At 43.5% G+C, this 23685-nt stretch overlaps 2 protein-coding genes across 16 annotated transcripts in view; one reads left to right on the top strand and one right to left on the bottom strand.

The window, feature by feature from the left end:
* The window catches only part of MAST2 (microtubule associated serine/threonine kinase 2), a 201865-nt gene extending 199723 nt beyond the window's left edge, over positions 1-2142 (top strand). For 12 of the 15 annotated variants that reach the window (XM_082454303.1, XM_082454311.1, XM_082454309.1 and 9 more), the window contains 2 exons: positions 44-237; positions 552-2142. In XM_082454303.1, the coding sequence (XP_082310429.1) occupies positions 44-237; positions 552-2086 (1729 nt within the window). In that variant the 3' untranslated portion in view covers positions 2087-2142. The remainder of the gene's footprint in view (positions 1-43; positions 238-551) is intronic. The other 3 variants (XM_082454306.1, XM_082454304.1, XM_082454312.1) reach the window with 1 other exon arrangement.
* Positions 2143-6990: 4848 nt separating this feature from the next.
* Positions 6991-23685, bottom strand: part of LOC309657344 (phosphatidylinositol 3-kinase regulatory subunit gamma) — an 86842-nt gene continuing 70147 nt past the window's right edge. Inside the window, exons 7-10 of the mRNA XM_082454655.1 lie at positions 23363-23539; positions 17683-17757; positions 17073-17243; positions 6991-10649 (exon numbers count right to left, since the gene is read on the bottom strand). Of these exons, the coding sequence (XP_082310781.1) occupies positions 10451-10649; positions 17073-17243; positions 17683-17757; positions 23363-23539 (622 nt within the window). The 3' untranslated portion in view covers positions 6991-10450. The remainder of the gene's footprint in view (positions 10650-17072; positions 17244-17682; positions 17758-23362; positions 23540-23685) is intronic.

The following is a 23685-nucleotide window of genomic DNA, read 5'->3' as shown; positions in this document are numbered from 1 at the left end:
CCTGGGCACCAACTCAGACAGCCTCTGACCCCTGTCTCTGCAGCAGAAAAAGGAGCTCCCTGTTCCGGAAGATCACGAAGCAGGCATCCCTACTCCACACCAGCCGCAGCCTTTCTTCCCTTAACCGCTCTTTGTCATCAGGGGAGAGTGGGCCAGGCTCTCCCACACACAGCCACAGCCTTTCTCCCCGATCTCCCACTCAGGGCTACAGGGTGACCCCTGAAGCTGTGCATTCAGGTATGAAGGGCTGGTTGCAGAGACAGCCCCTGGGAGGTAGCAGAGTCCTGGGCCCTCTGTGCTTCCCACTGGTCCCACTCTGAAGCTCTCATCCAACCCACCCCCTTAAGATCCAGCAGTCTTGGGGAGGAGGTGACAGAGGTGGAGGGTGACTTCATTTCTGTAGCCTGGGCTCTGGTTCACTGGTGGAGTAACCTTGATGATCCTGGGACATTCCAGGGCTAAGCCCTGTTTTGCCCCTCAGTCACTTCTTAGAGCTAACTGCTCTGCCTTTGTGTGTGTGTGTCTCTTTCTGTCTGTCTGTCTGTGCAAAGTGGGGGGAAATTCATCACAGAGCAGCTCCCCCAGCTCCAGTGTGCCCAGTTCTCCAGCCGGCTCTGGGCACACACGGCCCAGCTCCCTCCACGGTCTGGCGCCCAAGCTCCAACGCCAGTACCGCTCTCCACGGCGCAAGTCAGCAGGCAGCATCCCACTGTCACCACTGGCCCACACCCCTTCTCCACCACCAGCAGCTTCACCCCAGCGTTCCCCATCACCCCTGTCTGGTCATGGAGCCCAGGCCTTCCCTACCAAGCTTCACTTGTCGCCTCCCCTAGGCCGGCAACTCTCACGGCCCAAGAGTGCAGAGCCACCCCGCTCACCACTACTTAAGAGGGTGCAGTCAGCTGAGAAACTGGCGGCTGCACTCGCTGCTTCTGAGAAGAAGCTAGCCACTTCTCGAAAACATAGCCTTGACCTGCCCCACCCTGAGCTAAAGAAGGAATTGCCACCCAGGGAAGTCAGCCCTCTGGAGGTAGTTGGGACCAGGAGTGTGCTGTCTGGGAAGGGGGCGCTGCCAGGGAAAGGGGTGCTGCAGGCTGCTCCCTCACGGGCCCTAGGAACCCTCCGCCAGGACCGGGCTGAACGGCGAGAGTCGCTGCAGAAGCAGGAAGCCATCCGGGAGGTTGACTCTTCAGAAGATGACACTGATGAGGGGCCTGAGAACAGCCAAGGTGTACAGGAGCCAAGCTTGGTACCTAACCCAGAAGTGGGCCAGGATCCACTCCTCAGAGGAGCAGGAGCAGGAGCAGGAGAGGGTGAGGAAGAGGATGCCTTCTTGCCCAGGGATCCCAGGAGCCAGGGCCCAGTGGTCCCAGGCCTATTGACAGGGGTCACACTGGGATCTCCCAGAATGGAAGGCCCTAGTGTCCCCCAGAAGAGGCTTGGGATCCTACAAGCCTTTGAAGAGGCTGCCAGCTCCTCGTCATCAGCCCCCAACCTGGGTAGGGCTGGACCCACAGACCCCATCCCCCCTGAAGGCTGCTGGAAGGCCCAGCACCTCCACACCCAGGCACTAACAGCACTTTGTCCGAGCTCTTCAGGACTCATCCCCACCAGTTGCTCCACTGCCTCCACCTCTGGAGAGCTGGGCCCGTGGTCCTGGAAATTCATTGTTGAAGGCCCTGACAGGGCATCCCCAACCAGAAAGGCAACAATGTTAGATGGGCTGGCCAGCTCCCAGGATTTGGAAACTACAACTCCAGTCCACCCTGCAAACCTGTCTCCCAGACAGGAGGGGAAGTCATGGCCACCCAGTGCCCCTGGGCTGGCCCATCTACCTTGTGAGGTTCCCAGCCAGAGCTGGCTATGGGAGCCTGAGTGTACACAAAGAGAGGAAGAGGAGCCAGCCCTGGGTATCACCAAAGTGCCTGATGCCTCAGGTGACAGGAGGCAGGACATTCCATGCAAAAGCTGCCCCCTCACCCAGGAGCCTGGGCCCAGCCTGCTCCAGAAGGGCCGAGACCCAGGGGGCCCTCAGAAGCATCAGGACTTGGCATTGGCACCCGATGAGCTTTTAAAGCAAACATAGAGGTTGTTTGCCATTTCTTGCACTCAGTCCTGTGTAATACACGCTCTTGGAAACTATCTTTATGTCTTTGGCTTTCTTCTTTCCTTCAGTCAATACAAATGTAACTTAAGGTCCTGTGTTGCTGCTGAGAATGTAGTGATGAATGAGACACTGTTGTGGGAGGGTGCCTAAGCCAGCTAGGCTTCCCAGAGACTAGGGCATCTGAGCTCAAACCTGGAGGACAGATGATAGGTAGTAGTTTGCTAGGTTAGAAGAGTGGGGATTAGTGTGAGAAAGAATGTCCAGACAGAGTACGGCACTTGCCATACACCTGGCATATTCAAAGAGCTGAAAGTAATTCAAACTGGAAATGGGTCTAGTGAGTTAGGCGAGGGCCATATCTAAGAGTCTTCTAGGAGTTTAGACTTTCTGTAGGTGATGGGGAACCAGAGAAGGCCATGTAGCAAGTAATATTCCTGCTTTATAGAGAAGGGGACTCAGATTTTCAGACATTAATGTGAGCAAGATCATACAGCTCTGGGCAGGGCTAGGATTAGAATCTAGGTCTCTCTTGACGCTAGAACCCACATTTATCTCCTGATTTGGAGTGCTCTTAGCCAGTAAATGAGAAAAAGAGGTAGAGGGAGGTGAAGGGTTGAACTTGGGATATATTTAATTTGAGGTACTTGTGGGACATCCAGAAGTTTGGGTGCATGGGTCTGGAACTCAGTAGGGAAATCTAGACTGAAGTTAGAAATCTGAGAGCCATCAATGTATCAGTAGTAATGCACTAGCATTTAAGGCAAAGAAAGAAGACATCGAGGAAGAGTCATAAAATCCAAAAGTAAAGAGATTTTAAATGGAACGAGAGCTTACTTGGTAAAATGCTGAGAGGCCAGGTGAAATAGAGAAACTGCCTTCCGTATTTAGTCATAAACCCTTAATGTTTGTAGCCAGTCAGCCCTTCTTGGGCTGTTGTCAGGTAGGCCTTAGCACTGGATATGGACATTGCTGACGTGGGCAGCCCCCAGTGGGTAGGACTGCAGTTGGTGAGTGGGTGGGTGGTGTGGAAGGGAGGGGGAGGACAGCTGTGGGACCATTGTTGTTGGAGGAGTCAGGAGATGGCATCCCAGGGACAGGGGGTAGGGCTGTGGTAGAGGGCCTCCATGGTGATGCAGGACTTGCCAAACTGCTGTCTTGCACTGACTATTCCATAATCCAGTGCCCAGGTCAGAAGGAGAGGCATGGGGCTTCCCTGGTGGCGCAGTGGTTGAGAGTCTGCCTGCCAATGCAGGGGACACGGGTTCGAGCCCTGGTCTGGGAGGATCCCACATGCCACAGAGCAACTCAGCCCGTGAGCCACAGCTACTGAGCCTGCGCATCTGGAGCCTGTGCTCCGCAACAAGAGAGGCCGCGATGGTGAGAGGCCCGCGCACCGCGATGAAGAGTGGTCCCCACTTGCCGCAACTGGAGAAAGCCCTCGCGCAGAAACGAAGACTCAACACAGTCATAAATAAATAAATAAATAAATAAAAGAACGTGAATTTCTTAAAAAAAAAAAAAAAACACTGCTCTACCCTTCTACAAACTACAATATATCCAGATCCATTCTATTCTACTCTGCCTACTTCATCTAAAAAAAAAAAAAAAAGAAGAAGGAGAGGCATGAAGAGGCCTAGAGACAGGAAAATGCCTCTGGGTACTGGCTGGGCGCGACATGCATCCTGCAGCTCCTCGTCACCCTGCGTGGGGAAGGCTGTGGCCGCCAGAGGGCGCACCCTGCCTGTAGTGGCAGATGTCTGGCCCCTCAGCCTTCCAGGCCCCTCTTGAACCTGCCTTCCTCCTTCCTTCAGTCATTCACTGACGGCAGATCCTTGGACAGCCTGTCCGGGACACTGGGAACACAGGTAACTAGTTGCCTGGGGCAGCCCCCCATGTAGGTCAGGATCTGGTTAGAAGCGCCATACCATAGGTGAAGGGGGAGGTGCGGGCACATCTTGCAGCAGTTCCTGGGAGGGAGGACCTGCCCCCCTAGGGGGTTGGAAATGGGAGGAAGGAAGGGGTTTGAGAAGAGTAGGCACAGAGATGCTAAGCATCCTGTAATGCTTAGGGCAGCTGCCCCAAGTGCCAGTGGTGCTCCCCTTGAGAAGCACTGCCAGATTAGCCTGACAGGAGTGAGGAGCTTCTGGAAGGTAATTCTGGGAGTGGTATAATCAGATTTAGGTTTTAGGAAGATCACTGGCCGCAGTGTAGAGAGGCTCAAGTGGAGTAAGCCGACCAGAGAGAAAATGATGTAGTGACCCGTTGCGGTGGTCTAAACTAGGATGGCAACAATGAGGAGGTGTCCCCAGAAGGCGGGGAGGTGTAGGGAGCTGGACACATAGATCTGGCAGCCATCAGCCAATAGGTGGTAATTAAAGCCATAGGAGAAGATAGGGATTGTACAGAGGACATGTGCAGAAGGAAAAAGGAAAAGGTCCAAGCCATTGGGGTTAGCTGAGTGGAGGGAGCCAAATGAGTAACTGAAGTAGGGGATGAGATCCTGAACTTGGGAGAAGCCAGATGATTTTAAGAATTTTGTGATTTACCATAAGAGCAATTGAAAGTTATTTAATGGTTTTACACAAGTTCAGATTTGGGTGTTTTTTTTTGTTTTTTGTTTTAATATTTTGGGTGTGTTGGGTCTTCGTTGCTGCGCGGGCTTTCTCTAGTTGCGGCGAGCAGGCTACTCTTCATTGTGGTGCACAGGCTTCTTATTGCTATGGCTTCTCTTGTTGCGGAGCATGGGCTCTAAGCATATGGCTTCAGTAGTCGTAGCACACAGGCTCAGTAGTTGTGGCGCACGGGCTTAGTTGCTCCGTGGCATGTGGAATCTTCCCAGACCAGGGATTGAACCTGTGTCCCCTGCATTGGCAGGCAGATTCTTAACCACTGTGCCACAGGGAAGTCCCTTTTTGGTGTTTTTTTTGTTTTGTTTGGAGTTTAGTTTTTTTGTTGTTTTTTTTTTGTTTTTTGTTTTTAGTTCCCTGACCAAGGATTGAACCTGGGCCCTGGCAGCGCAAGTCTGAGTCCTAACCACTGGACCACCAGGGAATTCCCCAGATTTCTATTTTGAAAAGATGACTCTGGTTGCTATAATGAAAATGAATTTGAGGGGGCAAGAATGATAAAAGGGAGGCCTTCCAGTATTGTTAGAGATAGTGAAACAGTGAAGTTGGAGAGAAGTTGGATATCTTTGCTATTTAGAAAGTAAAAATTGATATGGGTTGGTGGTGGGTTTTATGTAGACACAAAGCAAAGGTATCAGAGATGACTACATTCCTGACCTATATAACCAGATGAATTATGTATTTCCATTCACTGAAATATGAAATAATGAAAGAACCAGGGCTACGTGGTGACCCTGCATTCAATATGTTGCATGTGAGGTACCTCGCAACATAGGTCTGGGCAGGAGAAACAACGATGGGTATGATTGGCCTAGAGACGGTAGGTGAATTCATGGATGTGGATAAAACTGCCAGGGAAAAAGGCATAAGTGAGGTGGCCAGAGGCGCCCAAGAGACTTACTTAGAGTCCAGGAGAATTAAAAGGAACAGTCAGAGATGCAGGAGGAAAACGAGATGAATGATCATGGAGTCAATAGCAGAGTTTTTCAGAGTAGTCACAATGCTGGTTACTTAAGACATCAAGGAGAGCAATTTCAGGTAGTGGTGAGACCCATACTGAAGAGCTTGAGGAGGTGAAGAAATAAAGACAAACTTAGATGTTTTTTTTAAAAAGGTTAGGCTCTGAAGAGATAAAGGATTGAGTAGAGACTGAGCAAGTGGAGTGAGAGACAGGCAGCCACGTTTAAATGGATCATCCAGTTGAGAGGGAACAACAGAGAACTCACAGGAGATTCCTGAGAAGATGGGAGAAAACAGGATCCAAAATACACATGGAGAGACTAGCTTATAGTTGGAGGAGGGCTACCTTTTGTAACTTGACAGGTGAGAGGGAGAGGAGTTAGGTGGATGCAGACCAGTTATAGGTTTGGTGGTAGGAACGTAAGGGAATTCATAGCCAAGCATGTGTTTACTCATTAAGTAGACAAAAAGTTTGCAGTCCTGTAGGACACCCAAGGCCCCATTTGAGATATCCCACCAGCAGGTGGAGTTCAGAAGAGAGGACTGGGCTGTAGATAGATAGGAGTTTGAGCATCCCATGCTGAGAGTGGGAAAAACTCTCAGAATTAGGGGAAATCATCCGTGGTTCCTAGCAGTGGCCTTGAGGGTGCTATGTAGCTAAGTGCACTGGGGAGGAAGGACGTAGGCAAGGTCATTTAGAACAATAGATTATTGCCCTTCAGTCTGATTTGTAATTCAGTACACACATGAGTGGGGCCTGAGTGACAAGGATGAGAACTGCAGTGCCCTTTGCCCACAGTGCTGGTCACATGTTTGCTGATTATGTTCCCAACATGTAGGAACCTCAACAAAGTGTGGCAGGAGGGTGACGGCCGGGGGCAACAAGAGGACAGGCAGACTGTTAAGACAGCCCACACCCCTGCCCCCACAAAACAGCATGCAAACACACTGCTGGGCAGAGACAGGTATTAAGAATCAATTAAGTGGCCTTTCTAATAGGAATGGGGTGAGGACAAAAGGGCTCTCACGTTTAACATTATCAGGGTTAGTTTCTGAGTCTCCGTGTGTCCTGTGTTGGTGGACAGGATTCTGGCATCATGCCTGACAGGCTTGACTTCCTCTTCAGGGGAAGAAGAGAGCCTCTGGTAACCCCAAATCAGCCCCAGGACTGATCTTGATCTTTTGGTGCCATGGCAGAGAAGGTTTGGGAGCTTCGGGGCTTTTCAATACCCCAGTCCTCTTCCTTTTGCCCCCCCGCCCAGCCCACGCCTCCATAGCATGAGAACAAAAAGGTGCTTTATTGCAATGTCTTTATTGCATTACTGGAGCAAGTTGGCCAGACTGTCCCCACTTGGGGAAGGTAAAAAACAAAAAGACCAAAAAGTATCTCCCCTCACCTTCCCCCCACCCTCCCCCACAACTGCACAGCAATGTCTGAACACACCTGGTGACAAGAACAATTTGCAAAAGTGGTCTAGGAACTACATTATGAATTGTCCCAACACAAGACATACAGTTGGCTTCCTTGTAAATCCGATATTTTTACGTAACTACATGAATTTTTTTGACTACACCAAAGACAACAGAAGAATAGGTTTTTCACGAGTAACAACAGGGCACCAAAGTCACATGCTGGAATTTGTAAGGAAACAAAGTTGTCTGTCACAAGTGGCTGGAGCTAGAGCAAGGCTGAGCAGTTGACAGCAGAGGGCCCAGCCAGGCCCCCATCTGGACCCTCTGCTTTGAGGCCACTGAAGCCTCACACAGATCTACTAAGGAGTCTTAACTGGCAAGAGACCACCTTGAATAACCAGTAATTGCCCAGATGCAATTCTTGGCCCAAGAGGACCCATGAGGCTGGTTCCTTGCTGCAAGAGGAGACCGGTGGAAGACACCACATTGGCTCTCAGAGCTTCTGCAAAGCACTTGAGGGTCCAAAATAAGCAGGGATTCCATCGAGGCTTGGAGACAGGGTAGGGGCGGTAATCAGAAGTCCTCAAACTTGACCAAATCAGTGGTAAGGACACCACTAGCCTATACAGGCCTGAGGCATGGCCAAGGCTTAGTTAGCATCTATGGCCAGATGGAGACAGAGCATTGTTCTGTGATGAAAGCTCAACCTGGAAAAGATAGGCCTCTGACCGGTGTCCAGCCAGCCCCAAGCTGCTTCCGTGTTGGTGGCCAGCTTCTCTAGCCTGGAAAACAATGAGCCCCTCTGGTCTTGGTCTGTCTCTTTACCCTCTGCCTCACTGAGGCTGCAGTTAAGATGCCAAGAGAGAATCCCAGGGCCCAGATCATGGGATAACACACAGAGCTAGGTTCTGATGAAGGAGGCCAAGACCTGCTGCCAAGACCATGGAGTAAAAGAGCTGCATACTACCCCTCCAAGTGGTTAGCAGACTGGTCCCTATGCCATTTCCACTGGTCAAGATCAAGCAAATCACATGGCAACTACTCAGAAAAGATACTTTCCAACTTCTCAAATGATCCCTAGGTCTTAGTTCCCACAAAGCAACAAATTCAGTAATGAAAAACAGGAAAGAAAAAGTGAAGGAATGTATGACTTAAAAATGAGTAGCCCTTCTCCACTAGCCAGCCCAAGTGTAAATGGTAGATGGCGCTTGCGCTCTCCCTGCACACCCTTAATGCTGCCTGATAAGGAGCAACACATGGTTCATCCTCATTCTCCTTTTCGTTTATTTTAAGAGATATCCAGGACACACTAAATTTTAGTACCAGAAAGAAGGGATTCCTTGCACCCAATCTTGAGCATCTAGCTGCTTAAGCAGGTTCAACAATCTGGCAATATGGGGAAGGGATTTCAGCGGGCTATCAACTAGTTAAGGGCTTAGGTCAGAACAGTGACACTGGAGGGGGTTTCATTTGTCTGCCTCACCCAATCCTGAAACTGCAACGTAACCAAGGAAAAGCCAAAGATATGCCCCTTTTCTTTCTATCTTCACTGTTAGTAACTCTGGAGGTTCTCCCCCAAATTGTTAATCTATGTCTATTTCTATGTCATGGTCCATTCTAGATCCTGTCACCAAGATAAGTGCTCAGGGAAAGCAAAATTTGTTTCTTTCATCCCCCAAACTGGAGTTTCCCTAGGTGTAAACCTTATTTATTCACCAAGACTCAGATATTGACTTCTGTAGCTCAGCCAGGATGCCTGACTACACAGCTTTGGGCTCAAACAGCTGACTCACTCGAGCCTATTATGGCTCTAGGATTGGCTCAGAGGCAGCTGGACTCTATTTGTCAAACGAGTGTTGACTGAGGAGGGTGGAGCATAATGGAGGTAGGAGTAGAGGCTGCCTCCAGCTCCATTTGCCCAGCTTCACTCAGCTGGAAGGCTTAAACCACATGAAGCAGAGGATTCCTGGCCTAAAATCAGGGCCACTGGAGCATGAGGACAGTCTGTGCACATCATCTTAACGGCAGGATCACAAAAAAGGCAAAGAAAAAAGCTTCCAGATGGCTTCGGCTAACAGTCTAAACTCCAAGCCATCCCTTCCTCTCCTTGCAAAAGTTTCAGAAACCACTGTATGGAAGCACATGGGTAATGTGGTATGACCCTCGCCCTGGAAACCAGAGCCCTTGGGCCTGTGATTTATTGAAGTCCCTGACCGCAATCTGGCTCCCTTCCAGCTACAGCCTTAGCCACCTATGGCTCCCCTGGGCCCTACCCAGCAAACGACAGGAGATGACGGGAAATTAAACCATGCTGACTATTTCTGCTGGGCATTTAAACTTGGGGAAGCACATATAAGAATGTTGTTCTACATCATTATTTGGTATATCAAGCCATCTAAAAGCACTGGATTGCACCTTTTCTTTACTCATACACACAAGTTACAAAGGTTTCAAACAACAGATCATTCTTTAGGCTAAGGAAACACCACACAAGTACCAACTTCATTTTATGATTCAAAGCTCACCAGCCCACAAAAAGAACACTATTCCTCATCTCAGAGAAACAAGGGCAGGGCAAAAGGAGTTACACTGACCAATTTTAGTGTTTGCTAAAACTAACAAATTCTCTAGTTTTACTTTCAAGTTTTGGTACAGAAGTGTGCATTCAGATACTAGTGCCGCCTTCTTCCATCAGACCTTAGTCTGGCAACAATCGTTTTGCTGGGATCAATTTGGTTTCTAAACATAATGCTTCTTTAAAGGGAGGAGCTACTGAGATGCTGACGCCTAAACGATGTTGGTTAAGTACCTTCGGTTGAAAGTTTTTACCCATGGATTAAGATTCTTTAAATGAAATCCCAAGCCTCCCCATTTTCCTTTGGTTGTCTTTTTCACCAAATGCCATTCTACCACCGAACCAAAACCACCGCCTTGTTGGGAGGAAGAGAGAAGGGCCATGCCCCACCACACTCTCAGAGCGACATGGCCTCTCAGAAGAGGACATGGACTCCCCAGAGGCTTCCGGATATAACCCTCACCCCCATCAGGCCTAATGTGTTCTGTTGAGGGTGCCTGGCTAAATAAAACAAAAACCCCAAGGAAACAGACTTTCCAAAAAACAGCATCTGCTCCCAGCTTCCTATGTCAGTGCAGCAGTGAGTCCCAGAGAACCCCAGGCCCCATATGCCCCCATTCTGGCCGGCTGCTGCTCGGCCTCTCCACTTCACATTCACAGAATCACTTCTTGTGCAAAACAAGCAGTCTACGTAGAAAGAATGCCCTCATAGTCTAATAAAAACTGTAGAAAAAATGCTAGAGAGCCACCGCTCTTCCCACTCCCTCTTTATCTGCAGAGCGAGGGCATCTGTGCGTGGACAGGGTAGGCAAGCCTGACGTTGAGGGAGTCATTGTGCTGGACGAGGGATGTCTGCTGGTAATGGAGCACCAGCTCCTTCAGTGAGCTGTACAGGTTGTAGGGCTCTGCAAAGCCATAGCCCCGAGCAGTGCTGTAGATCACGCAGTGCTTCACTTCCCCATCAGCACTGCAAAGATACAACACACAAACACCACAGGGAATTAAGGCAGATAGCAACAGATAAAGGGACCCTAAATGAACAGAAGTCTGAGAGCAGTTGTTCTGCAAAGGAGAAGCAGAAGCTTTTTGTCAATCAAAGCTTGTATGATATCACACCCATGTGTCCCCCCACCCCTACAGACTTGTCACAGAGATACCCTTCATTTCCCAAGACCTGGTAGCTAAAATGGATGGCTGCATTTAATCACTCAGCTCTGGACCTCCATTAGGCAAGAATGCACTGCAAGGGGCAAAACAAACCAAAAAAAAAAAAAATTAAGTGTGCAAATCAGTGGTTTTTAGAATATTCATAAGGTTGTGAAACAATCACCACTATCTCACTCCAGAATATTTTCATCACCCTAAAAAGAAACCATATATCCATTAGTAGTCACTCTGTATTCCTCCCTCCCCCTATACCCGGGCAACCACTAACCTACTGTCACTACGGATTTGCCTATTCTGGACATTTCATATAAACGGAATCATACAGTATCACTCAATCTTTTGTGTCTGGCTACTTTCACTTAATACACCATTTTCAAAGTTCTTCTGTGTGGTAGCATGTATTGATACTTCATTTCTTCTCATGGCTGAGTGATATTCTATTGTATGGATATGCCACAATTTGGTTGTCCATTCATCAATTGATGGGACACCTGGATTGTTAACACTTTTTGGCTATAGTGAATAGTCACATACAAGTTTTTGTATGGACACGGGTTTTCAGTTCTCTTGGATATATACCTAAGAGGGGAACTGTTGAGTCATAAGTTAAACTTCTTGGGAATTCCCCGGAGGTCCAGTGGTTAGGACTCAGTGCTTTCACCGCCGTGGCCCTGGGTTCAATCTCTGGTCGGGGAACTAAGATCCCACAAACTGCGTGGCATGGCACCCCCCAACTCCGCCAAAAAGAAAGTTAAACTTTTTGAGAAACTGCCAAACTGTTTTCTGAAGCGGTTGCACCATTTTAAGTTCCTGCCAGCAGTGTACGAGGGCTCTAACTTCTCCACATCCCTGTCAACACTTGTTATTGTCCATCTCTGTGATTACTGTCATCCTTGTGGTATCTCATGGTGGTTTTGATTTACAGTTCCCTAATGACTAATGACATTGAGCATCTTTTCATATGCTTATTGACCATTTATATATCTTCTTTAAAGAAATGTCTACTTGAATCCTTTGCCCATTTTTAATTGGGGCACTTGTCTTTTTATTGTTAAGCGTTCTTTATATATTAGACACTAGTTGCTTAGATACATGATTTGCAAATATTTCCTCCCATTCTGTGGGTTGTCTTTTTTACTTTCTTGATAGTGTCCTTTGATGCACAAAGTCTTTAATTACGGTGAAGTCCAATTTATCTTTTTCTTTTGTCGTCTGCGTTTTTGATGTTAAGAGACCACTGCCTAATCCAAAGTCACAAAGATTTATACCTAATGTTTTCTCCTAAGTGTTTTACCTTTTAGCTCTTACATTTAGTTCTATGATACATTTTGGGTTTTTTAAAAAATATTTATTTATTTATTTTTGGCTGCGTCGGGTCTTAGATGCAGCACGCGGGATCTTTTCGTTGCAGTGCATGGGCTTCTCTCTAGTTGCAGCGCGCAGACTCTAGCTGTGGTGCACGGGCTTAGTTGCCCTGTGGCATGTGGGATCTTAGTTCCCCAACCAGGGATCGAACCCGCGTCCCCTGCATTGGAAGGTGGATTCTTAACCACTGGACCACCAGGGAAGTCCCTAAGATACACTTTGAGTTAATTTTTGTATATGGTGTGAGGTGGGGGTCCAACCTCATTCTTCTGCATGTGGCTCACCAGTTGTCCCAGCACCATGTGCTGAAATGACTATTTTTTCCCCTTTGAATGGTCTTGAGACCCTTGCTGAAAACCAACTGACCATAATTGTTAAGAGTTTATTATTTCCTGGCTCTCATTTCTATTCATTGAGCTACATGTTTAATCTTATGTTAGTACCTCACAATTTTGATTACTACAGCTTTGTTGTAAGTTTTCAAATTGGGAGGTGTACTTCAACTCTTTTCTATTGTTTCAAGGTTATTTTAGCTGTTCTGGATCCCTTGCATTTTCATATGAATTTTAAGATCATCTTGACATTTCTGTAAAAAGCCAGCTCGTACTGTTTATAGGGATTACACTGAACACATAGATCAATTTGGGAAGTACTGCCATCCATGAACACAGATGTTTTTCCACTATTTAGGTTTTCTTTAAGTTCTTTCAATGATGTTTCATAGTTTTCACTGTATAGCTCTTGCACTTTTTTTTAAGCCTAGGCATTTTAGCATTTTTTATGCCATTATAAATAGACTGTCTTCATTTCATTTTCAGATTGTTCACTGTTAGTATATAGAAATACAACTGATTTTTGGTATCCTAATCTTTTAACCTGCAACCTTGCTGAACTCATTTACTAGCTCTAATAGTTTACTTCTTCCTTTCCAATCTGGATACCTTTTATTTCTTTTTCTTGCCTAAATGCCCTAGCTAGAACCTTCTGTACAATGATTAGGAGTGGTGAGAGCAGACATCCTTGTCTTCTTCCTGAGCTTAAGCATTCAGTCTTTTACCACTAAGTATGATATTAGCTGTGGGTTTTTCATACCCTTTATCAGGCTGAGGAAGTGCCCTCCTATTCCTAGTTTATTCAGTGTTTTTTAACATGTAAGAGTGTAAAACGCTTTTTCTGAGTCTACTGAAATAATCAGTAGATTATTGTCAGTTGATTTTTGTCCTTAATTCTATTAATATGGTTTATTACATTGATTTTTTAATGTTGAACCTCTTGGCATTCCTAAGATGAATTCTACTTAGTCATGGTTTATAATCCTTTTTATATGCTGCTGGAGTTGCTTTGCTAGTGTTTTGTTAAAGATTTTTATGTCTATATTCATAAGGAATATGCCTTCATAAAATGAATTAGGAAGTGTTCTCTCCTATTTTTTGGAAGAGTTTGTGAAGGACTTGTGTTAATTCCTTTTACATATTTGGTAGAATTCACCAGTGAAGCCAATTTCTTTACTCGTTAGAGTTCTATTCAGAATTTCTACTTCCTCTTAAGTCAGTTTTGGTAGTTTGTGTGCTTCCAGGAATTTGTCCATTTCATCTAGGTTGTTTAATTTGTTAGCATATAATTATTCATAGTATTCCATCATTATTTTTTTTATTTCTGTAAGGACTACAAGTAGTGTCCCCTCTTTCATCCTGATTTTAGTAATTTGTGTCTTCTCTCTCTCCCATGTGTGTATGTGTGTGTGTGTGCAAGACTTTAACTAGAAGTTATTGATTTTGTTCATCCCAATTTCTGGTTTCACTGATTTCCTCAATTGTTTCCTTTTTTAAAAAAATTTATTTATTTTATTTATTTTTGGCTGCATTGGGTCTTTATTGCCGCGCATGGGCTTTCTCTAGTTATGGCAAGCAGGGGCTACTCTTCGTTGCGGTGCGCAGGCTTCTCACTGCAGTGGCTTCTCTTGTTGCAGAGGTCAGGCTCTAGGCACGCGGGCTTCAGTAGTTGTGACACGTGGGCTCAGTAGTTGTAGTGCACAGGCTTAGTTGCTCTGCGGCATGTGGGATCTCCCTGGACCAGGGCTTGAACCCGTGTCCCCTGCATTGGCAGGCGGATTCTTAACCACTGCACCACCAGGGAAGCCCTCCTCAATTGTTTTCTATTCTCTATTTTATTTACTTCTGTTCTAATCTTTATTATTCCCTTCCTTTTGCTCGATTGGGTTTAGTTTGCTCTTCTTTTTTTAGTTTCTTAAGGTGAAAGAAGGGTAGGTTATTGATTTGAGAGCTTTTTTAATATAAATGCTTACAGTTATAAATTTCCCTCTTAGCACCGCTTTAGCTGCATTCCATAAGTTTTGAATTTTGTGCTTCTCTTTTTAACTCGAAGTATTTTCTAATTTCCCTTGTTTTCTTTTTTTGATCTATTGCTATTTAGGAGTGTGTTATTTATTGTCCACGTTTGTGAATTTCCCAAATTCCCTTATGTTTACTTTCTAATTTCTTTCCATTGTGGTTATAGACAACATATTTTGTATGATTTCAACCCTATTTATTGAGACTTGTGGCCTAACCTGTAATCTAGCCTGTATAATATTTCATGTGCACTTGAGAAGAATGTGTATTCTGCTGTTGTTAGATGAAGTGTTCTAGAGATGTCTGTTAGGTCTAGTTGTTTTATAGTGTTGTTCAAGTCTTCTGTTTCCTTGTGGATCTAACTGTTCTATCTCTAATCAAATTTCTTACCCCAAATAGCAATAACAATAAGGATCACAAGTGCTCACTACCTAACTAACTCCTTAACCTAGTGAAACACACATATTGTTGTTTCTAGCCTGAGAAGGCTGTAGAGTTAAGCAATTTCTTCTTAGGCTTCTTTATAATGTCATTTACAGAAATTAAAATGGAAAAACAAGTGAGTTTTATGCCTTGACTTCCTACTACATGATCATTTTAATTTTGCTATGAGAGTCTCCTTAAAAACTGAACTTATTCACATCCCTAACTTCAGCAAATGTCCTGAGTAAACTGAGAAATCACTGTAAGCAGGCTTTCTGTAGCTGGAGTGGCTAGCAAACAAGTGTAAGTCTGTGATGCCAGACTCTTTTGCTTCCAATCTCTCCAAAAGTGAACCCCAATATGATATATTACTGCAGTTGGTTTTCATAGGCAACAGAAATCCACACTGCTGTGGACTTGAGTCTGGTTAAGTCTGTGGCTAAAGGAAGGAGAAGGAGAAAAAGAATACAGCTCCCAAGATACTCAAGCTGCTCCTTGGTCTCCCAGGAATTAGCTGAGCTGCTGAGCAGCATTTTCCACCAGCCAAGTCTTTAACCCACAGGCTGCCACCCAACGACCTAGATAAGAGTGAGGGACTACTAATGCGCTGGGCTTATTGTCTTCCTTCTTTTTATTGTTCTTAAAAGATCTCAGATCCTGCAAGAGTCATATTCTCCTGCCATTTCCACTCAAATACACTTGAGTATCTGAGCCCAGGTCAGAGAGAAATGAAATGTTTCAAGTAGCTCTATCTTTGGATAATACTAATCCAATTCCTGCCTTACTTTTTGCCCATAGATGTCCCACTATTCAATATCCTTTCAAAGTCCAGCTCAAATGCCACCTCTTCCACAAAATCTCCCAACCCTCTTTCTCTAACAGAATTAGTTCTTCATGCACACAGCCTACCAGTGATACCTATGTCACAGTGATTTTATTTATCTTGGATATTTAACTGTGAAATGAAGAAAGTGTGGTGCAAAAGAAAAATGTGGGCTTTGAAACCAGGTAAAGTTGGATTCAAACTCTGACTGCATGACAGAGAAAGACCACTAAGGACAAGATGATCATGTAAAGCACTAAGCATTCTGTTAATATGAGTGTCTTTTGTCTATCCTCACCACTTTGTCCTCTTTGAGGGCAAAATCATTTTGTCATCTTTGCTTGCCTTCTGGCATGTCCATCAGCAGCATCATTATCATAATAATATTAGTAGATAACATTTACTTATTATGTTCCAGCACTGATCAAAGTATATTAAATCACATATATTAACTCGAGTAATACTTTAAAAACCCTTAAGTAGATATTATTATTATCCTTATTTTACAAATAAGGAAACTAGGCAAAGAAAGTTTAAGTAACTTACCCTAGGTCACATATCTGGTAAGTGGTGGAGTCAGGATCTGAATCCTGTATATCTGGCCCCAAAGCTTGCTCTCATGACCATCATACTATTACCTCCACTGTAGGTATGGTCTTTGTCAATGAAAACAGTTGCCTTTTTAAGGAATATATATATAACGCTTTGGCAAAATCTCACTGAGGCATGATTATTGTCCCCAGAATTTCACTTTCCATTAAAAGGAAAATAGGCTTTTCCAAACAAAGTCATAAAATCATCTTACAGAAAACATCCAACATTTTCTATCACTACCTCAACAGAATACTATTTAAGTACAAATTTTAGATAGTTTTTCTTCTGAAGTAAAAACAGTTCTGTTTAATCAAGCCTTCCTTAATCTGACAATGAAGGCCTAGTTAGGCAAGCAGGAGACTACTAAAGAATTAAGTGATCTTTTCAATTGAAAATCTCAAATTACTTTTCAGAGATACCTAAAATCCAATAGCAACAATGCAGGGCCTAGTCTGCTTACCATTTAAATTAAAATCCCCGAAATAATTTCAGATGGTATTTCTCTTAAAGCAACTAACTGTTTTCTTTGTACTAATATTAATGGTCTAAGCCATGGTTCCTCATTTTACTGAACTTCAACTAATTTGATCTGAACTTTAGGAGGCGTTGATTTTCTATTAATCAATGTGCAAGTTTTCAAAAGGTTATACCCCCAGAGAAGACTTACACCACAGAGCAAGCATAACATCCTTTCTTGCTACTCTCACGAATTAAGAATGCACCATCAGGTTTCCCATAAAGCAAGTCCTCTGCTTGTACTCGATTGATATCCTCAACAAACCAGGTTTTCTCATCATAATGGGGCAGGTTTTCATCTTCCTCATTGATAAAATAGGTCCTAAAAATTAAATGTTAAAATATTATTCTAACAATCAGTTTACTTATATCTAAAAGCAAATTCACGAATAAAACTCTCTTCTAAATCTTTAACCACAAAATGACAAAGTGGAATTGCAATTAGTTGGATTTTTTTTTAACAACTTCATTATTTGCTATCATGCAGAAAGCACAGAATTCACATGTCTCATCCAATAACCTGACACATGAATGTGTGAATGAGCAATGCTTAAGCATCCAGGTTTCATATGGTTCAGCAGGTCTTTGAACTCAAGTGCCTATAGGGTATTCTTGAGGCAATTCAATTTAAAGAGGTGCAAAGTTCTTGATTCAAATGTCCTCAAATAACAAAGAGAACCAGCCCGCAGTATGTATTAAGAAGTCCCATGTCTTATCCTGGAAACAAAGCCCTCTGACAGAAAGGTACAGAGAGAACTTACTCAGCAGCATCCTCATTCTTGATTCCCAGCCAGGCATTTAGGCGCTTCTGTCTTACTCCTTTGTGATTGAGCCACCTGCCAGAGGGAAGACACCATGTCAGTGTCTATGCAAACTCTGCCTGGAAAAAGTAGACACGTCCAAGCCAACCAAACTTCCAGGGTCCAGGAACTTATTTTCCCCAGTCCCACTAAGAATGGCCAGAGATTTCCCTAAACTTGTTTCTCCATTACTTTTCCTTCAACTTTTTGCAAAAAGGCAGAAACACAGAAAGCTACTTGAAATTAGGCACTTCTCTCACTTTTCACTTTCCTTTTCTAAAAGGTTATATAACCACAAGCACACATATACTCGCACTCAAACACAATGGGACACTTGTTTCTGAAATCATTAGTTAGGCGAGCATGGTGTCACACTTGCAATCTCCACTAAGCCAGAGTATGCAATCCCTCACTGGCCTACTACACTGAGTTACATTCTAAAACAGAATTTCAAGGTCTATTTTTGCACCTAAGTGAGCCACAAGAAATTCAGGGTGGCAATCTGAGTAATTAATACAAATCTACTTCATCACCAGGTAGATCACAGTATTTCAAAATATACCAACATTTTAGATGTAAAATGAAATAAACCATTTCATCTCGTTCCACTGAGATGGACGATGGCCTAAAACTTCAGTGGAGTATAAAAACTCTTTCATTCATCACCATCCTCCAACCAGGCCCCTGATCATTCAGGTGTCATCATAAACATCTCAGGGAAGACTACCCTAAATTGTCCCAACTAAGGCAGTCCACCAGTCACTCTACACTTTTATTTTATCATCTTCATAGTACTTGCCTGCAATTCATTTTTTTTAATGGTTTTTTTTGGCCACGCTGCGCGGCTTGGGGGATCTTAGTCCCCAACCAGGGACTGAACCCGGGCCACAGCAGTGAAAGCGCTGAGTCCTAACCACTGGACCACCAGGGAACTCCCTGAAATTCATTATTTTCACTTGGCTATGTTTGTCTCCCCAGCTAAAATGTAAGCTGCTTTAAAGAAAGGGATCTGTCCTGCTCATGGCTATTCCAAACGCTGAAAACAGTACCAGCACATGGTAGATATTCAATAAATAGTCAGTAAATATCTGTAGGTGGGCCACTTTTAACAAAGTCTTCAGGGTCAACTCCAAGGTCATCTTGTACCTCCCTCTGACCCCAAGTACAGTAGATAACTTGGCATCACAACTAATTCTAAAGTTCTTTTAAGATAGATTACACAGCCTTTCTCAATAAGACGTTAACCTGGATTTCAGTTAACCTGGATTTCATTTTGTATGCTTAGTGAACCTGGATTTCATTTCAGTTAACCTGGATTTCATTTTGTATGCTTAGTGAAACTGGAAAACTGGAAAACAACTAACATATGATCTTGATAGAATTTATTTAGTAACAAACCCCATCCTACACTATCACTTCTCTTAGCAAAATATCCAGATACCCTCCTCTAAACACTCTTAATATCCAAAGTTTTCTATCCTTGAAGAACTGATCTTTCCTTTGTTAAATAAACTGATCTTTCTCTTTATTAAATAAAGAGACAAGCACACTGGGTAAAAGGCTTAAAATGAACAAACTGTACCACATTTTCTCTTGAGTCCCCATTTTCTTGTAAGCCACCGACCTCTGTAAACTGAGCCTCCTTTTCTGCCACAAGGAATGTTAAGACACCCAGGAAAATCCAGGCGAAAGAGAAGAATATTTTGGTTCACGCTCTATCTATGATGGTCTCGGCCTTCTGACACAGGCAACTTTTCTAATCTCCCAAAAGTCCACTTCAAATACTTCTATATAGTTCTGACTCCTTAAACATCTAATAACAATGCCAGGAACTGACTAGCTTCTAAAAATGATTTTTAAAAAGCTCAAGTAAATTTAGCATGTTAATTCATATTTAATTTACTGTTATTGAGTAATGCCACATATAAAACAGTACATTCTAGGGGAAAAACCTGAACAAAGCATCAAAGACCTAACATCCGGGGCTTCCCTGGTGGCGCAGTGGTTGAGAATCTGCCTGCCAATGCAGGGGACACGGGTTCAAGCCCTGGTCTGGGAGGATCCCACGTGCCGCAGAGCAGCTGGGCCCGTGAGCCACAGTTGCTGAGCCTGCGCGTCTGGAGCCTGTGCTCCTCAACAAGAGAGGCCGCGATAGTGAGAGGCCCGCGCACCGCGATGAAGAGTGGCCCCCGCTTGCCACAACTAGAGAAAGCCCTCGCACAGAAACGAAGACCCAACACAGCCATAAATTAATTAATTAATTAATTTTTTAAAAAAAAGAAAAAGAAAGCTAAGAGACATTAAAAAAAAAAGAAAAAAAGACCTAACATCCAATTCTCATTCTGTCACTAACTGTGTGTTTTCTTTGTTTATTCTAAAAAAGATATGAAGTTGAAGTTACAACATAAATTCAGTGCACATAGGATGAACTTATTTTCTTTATGTTCAATTTCATCTTCAACATAAAATCCCTAATCAAACTATCATTTTGTTTACTGTGTACTATGACGTTTCGTACTATGACATTTTGCCTAATTTGTATCAGTTAGGGCCTTGGCTAGAAGCAGAAGGCACAGTCAAACTGGTAGTTGAGGAGAGTTTACTGTTTACAAAGGTGTTGAGATGTTTTAGAGAAACTCCCTGGGGCTAGCAATAGTGGGAAGACATAACCTCTCCTAGAACTGAAGAATCATTTGGAGACAGCAGTGACTTGAACCCAGAGAGTATTGTATGGAGAGTGCCACCTTTGGTAGAGAATGAGGACACAGCCAACTCACTGTGATCACACAGAGAGGAAGCCAGAAAATAAATATTCTTACTTCAATCTCCTCCTGCCCTCTCATCTCCTGCCAGTGCCTCCAAATGGCCAAAACTAATTAGAAGCCAGAGGGCAAATAGATCCGTTTTCTTAGGCACAGAGCAGGGTAGAGAAAGATGAAGAGTAGAAACTGTGAGGGCAAATGGAAAATTCCAACACACCCTTTGAAATGGATTATCGGGGGTTTTTTTTGAAATGGATTAACTTTAAGTGGACTTTTTTTTCCAGGACCTATTATCCTCAGATAAAGAGATGGCTTCCTGTACTCAAGGAGTGTTTACCCAGCATAAGAGAATGGGACTTTTAATGGCTTATTTAGGATACATTTTAATGTAAGATTAAACTAACTTTTGTAGTCACAATGTGTACCTTTACTGAACAATTACTGACACAGTAATAATATCCTTCAGAATTCCTCATACACACGGCTGCCCCATCTTGCCTCTCCAGTTTTACTTTCCGGAAGTTGATTTTTTGGAGCTATGTGTAAGATGACATTTATTCAAATTAAGTTTTATGATATTCAATTTGGATCATAGTTTCAGTCTCCTGAGATCTTTCTGGAGCCTGATATTTTATCATCTATCTATCTGATCAGGTACTTATCCCAGCTTTTTAAAATATGATCAGCTGCTAATGACGATCCAGTCACTGATAATAACGTTACTTTGGGTGTAGATGTGGATGGACTGACGCACACTACACAGAGCCTACTCTAGGGTGGCAATAAGTCATAGTTTATTAGTCAGGTTAGACTAAGTTGTGTTATGGCAAATTATTCTTTATTTTGAATTCAGGTTTATGAATACCAAGAAAAGTAAATGGTAATCATGAAAACTAGCTCCTGATGAAAAAGAATTGCAAATGAACTCCTTTTTTTGAAAAGGAATTTTAAAGGCTTTTAGGGAATTCCCTGGCGGTCCTGTGGTTAGGACTCCGAGCTCTCACTGCCGTGGGGGGGCCTGGTTGGGGAACTAAGATCCCGCAAGCCACATGGCATGGCCAAAAAATAAAAATAAAGTAAAAATAAATAAAGGATTTTATATTTAAGAAATATTTTATTCTATATTTAAGAAATGAAATTCTGCATTTAGGCATTCAAGAATATTCTAGAAACAGTACATTGGAATCTCAGCAGAAAATCTCAAAAAATCCTTATGGGTTATACCGCGGGAAGTCAGGGAAATGTCCACACGCAAAAGGGACCTGATAAACTAATGACAGTCTCTCGTTGGGTGCTGCAGAATTCCAATTCCAACTTCAACACAGGACCAAAGAGAGATCATATTCAGTATCATGCAGCAATACAACCAGTCTCTTTCAGGACTGACTGTACAATTTCAGCATTAGAGCAGATCAAGCCTACCAATCCTAGTATTGTCTTTGTTAGAAACATCAAAGCACGGACTATGGGACAGTGGACTATCCTCCCTGAAGCAACACTTCCAAAAGAGGCAATGGTTTTCTGTGTCTCCCTAAACATCCTAGCAGGATACAAGCAGGTCATGGCTTATCATCCATGATAAATTCTAAATATAGAGCTAAATTCTCTTATATTTAGCTTACATAACTTGTTAAAGGAACTTTCAAGGTCTAGTTTGCCACCCTTAGTCATGCACCTAGGAATGGCAGGTTTCTTAATATCTCATCACTTTCCAGGGCAAAGAAGTGCTTCCAATCATTCCTTTGGTCCATGGCACAGCCTTCTTGGGCCTTTCTTCGGCTTCATTATATGACCCGAACCATATAAGCCTTCCAAGAGCAGACACATCCTGCTTTTACACAAGGGCACCTCCCTGCCTTGCTTCCAAAGCTCTTCTGTATGCTATGTGTACTTCCTTGACTCTTTTTTGGCCACAATAGCAAACTGAAAGATCTCTAGAGAGGAGTGCTACTAAAAACTACTCAGTATAGTGTAGTTATAATTGTTTGCTCCCAAAACAATCACCTTAAATTTTCCTCTACTGAAACTCAACAGCCAATGTTCCAACCTCTAAGCTTGCATTTTATCCCCTCCCTCTTTCTGACACAAACAAACCCTCAGAGGTCTTTACTCTGTCTCCTCCTGCCAAGAGTTTGAACTGAGTGTGTTACATGCACGAAAGTTACCCATAAACATATTACATAACAGTCTATTCATTACCTAGAACTAAACCTAATACATTTTCCTTTCTCATGGATTTTCTCCTTCTATGAATCAGTCATCTGGCCTAAAACTCTTAATCCACACATCTTGTTCTGATAATATATCTTTCAATTTATATTTAGATAATATCCCTATATCTAGCTAAATCACTGTTTTCCATCACTCCTCAGGTGTGCCATTTTTCATACCTGCTATCAACAGTAATATTTCTATTACTTAAATATAGAATCTTATTTCTTTTTTTTTAATTTTTTTATTTTTTTATTATTTATTTCTTAAATATAAAAACCCTTTAACGGACTATTCTGTATATTTCTTTGTAGGCCCACACTATTAGTGTCCTTGCCTTTGAGGGGTAATTTCTGTTTCTATGGTTCTTCTGCGTAGCCGAAGATTCTGGGTTTTGTGTTTTAGGCACACATTAATGAATCTGTACCTTTAAAACTCAACCACTTTGCTCATTTGTATGGATTACAGTCTTACCTTCTGATTGGCCCCACACGCTTGACTTCAGGTAGACTCTAATACCCCGACTACTAACAGGACTGCTTTCCTAAATTCTTACAATCTCACTGGCCAGTTCTCAATGACAAATCTCTTCTTCTACCTCTAAGGTCTCTGGCCCAGTGGGAATCAGGTGGTGGTGGATTCCTCTCACATAGTCCCAGAATACTCACACAAGGTGCTGATCTCGGATCTTGCGCAGCTGGATCAGGTCAGGTTTGATACTGTTCATTTTTTTATCTATTTCCCGGTTGTCCAAAGCTTGTTTCTTCAAATCCTGCTCTAGACGCATTTTGCTATCATGAATCTCACCCAGACGTGATTTCAATTTGTCATAGTTCATCATAATTCTGTAAAAATATTTGACATATTAAGGTTAAAACACGAACCAAGCAGGAGCTTTCTACAGTATGAACACAGTCCTAACACCTGAAGTGTGGTGGACATCTGCTGTTTTTGCCTAGCACATATCCATTCCTACTCTTCTGGGAACAGC

This window comes from Balaenoptera physalus, assembly GCF_965194825.1.
Source record: "Balaenoptera physalus genome assembly, chromosome: 1".
NCBI lineage: Eukaryota > Metazoa > Chordata > Mammalia > Artiodactyla > Balaenopteridae > Balaenoptera > Balaenoptera physalus.
Note: the sequence above shows the minus strand (reverse complement) of the source record. Positions and strands in the feature narration are given on the sequence as shown.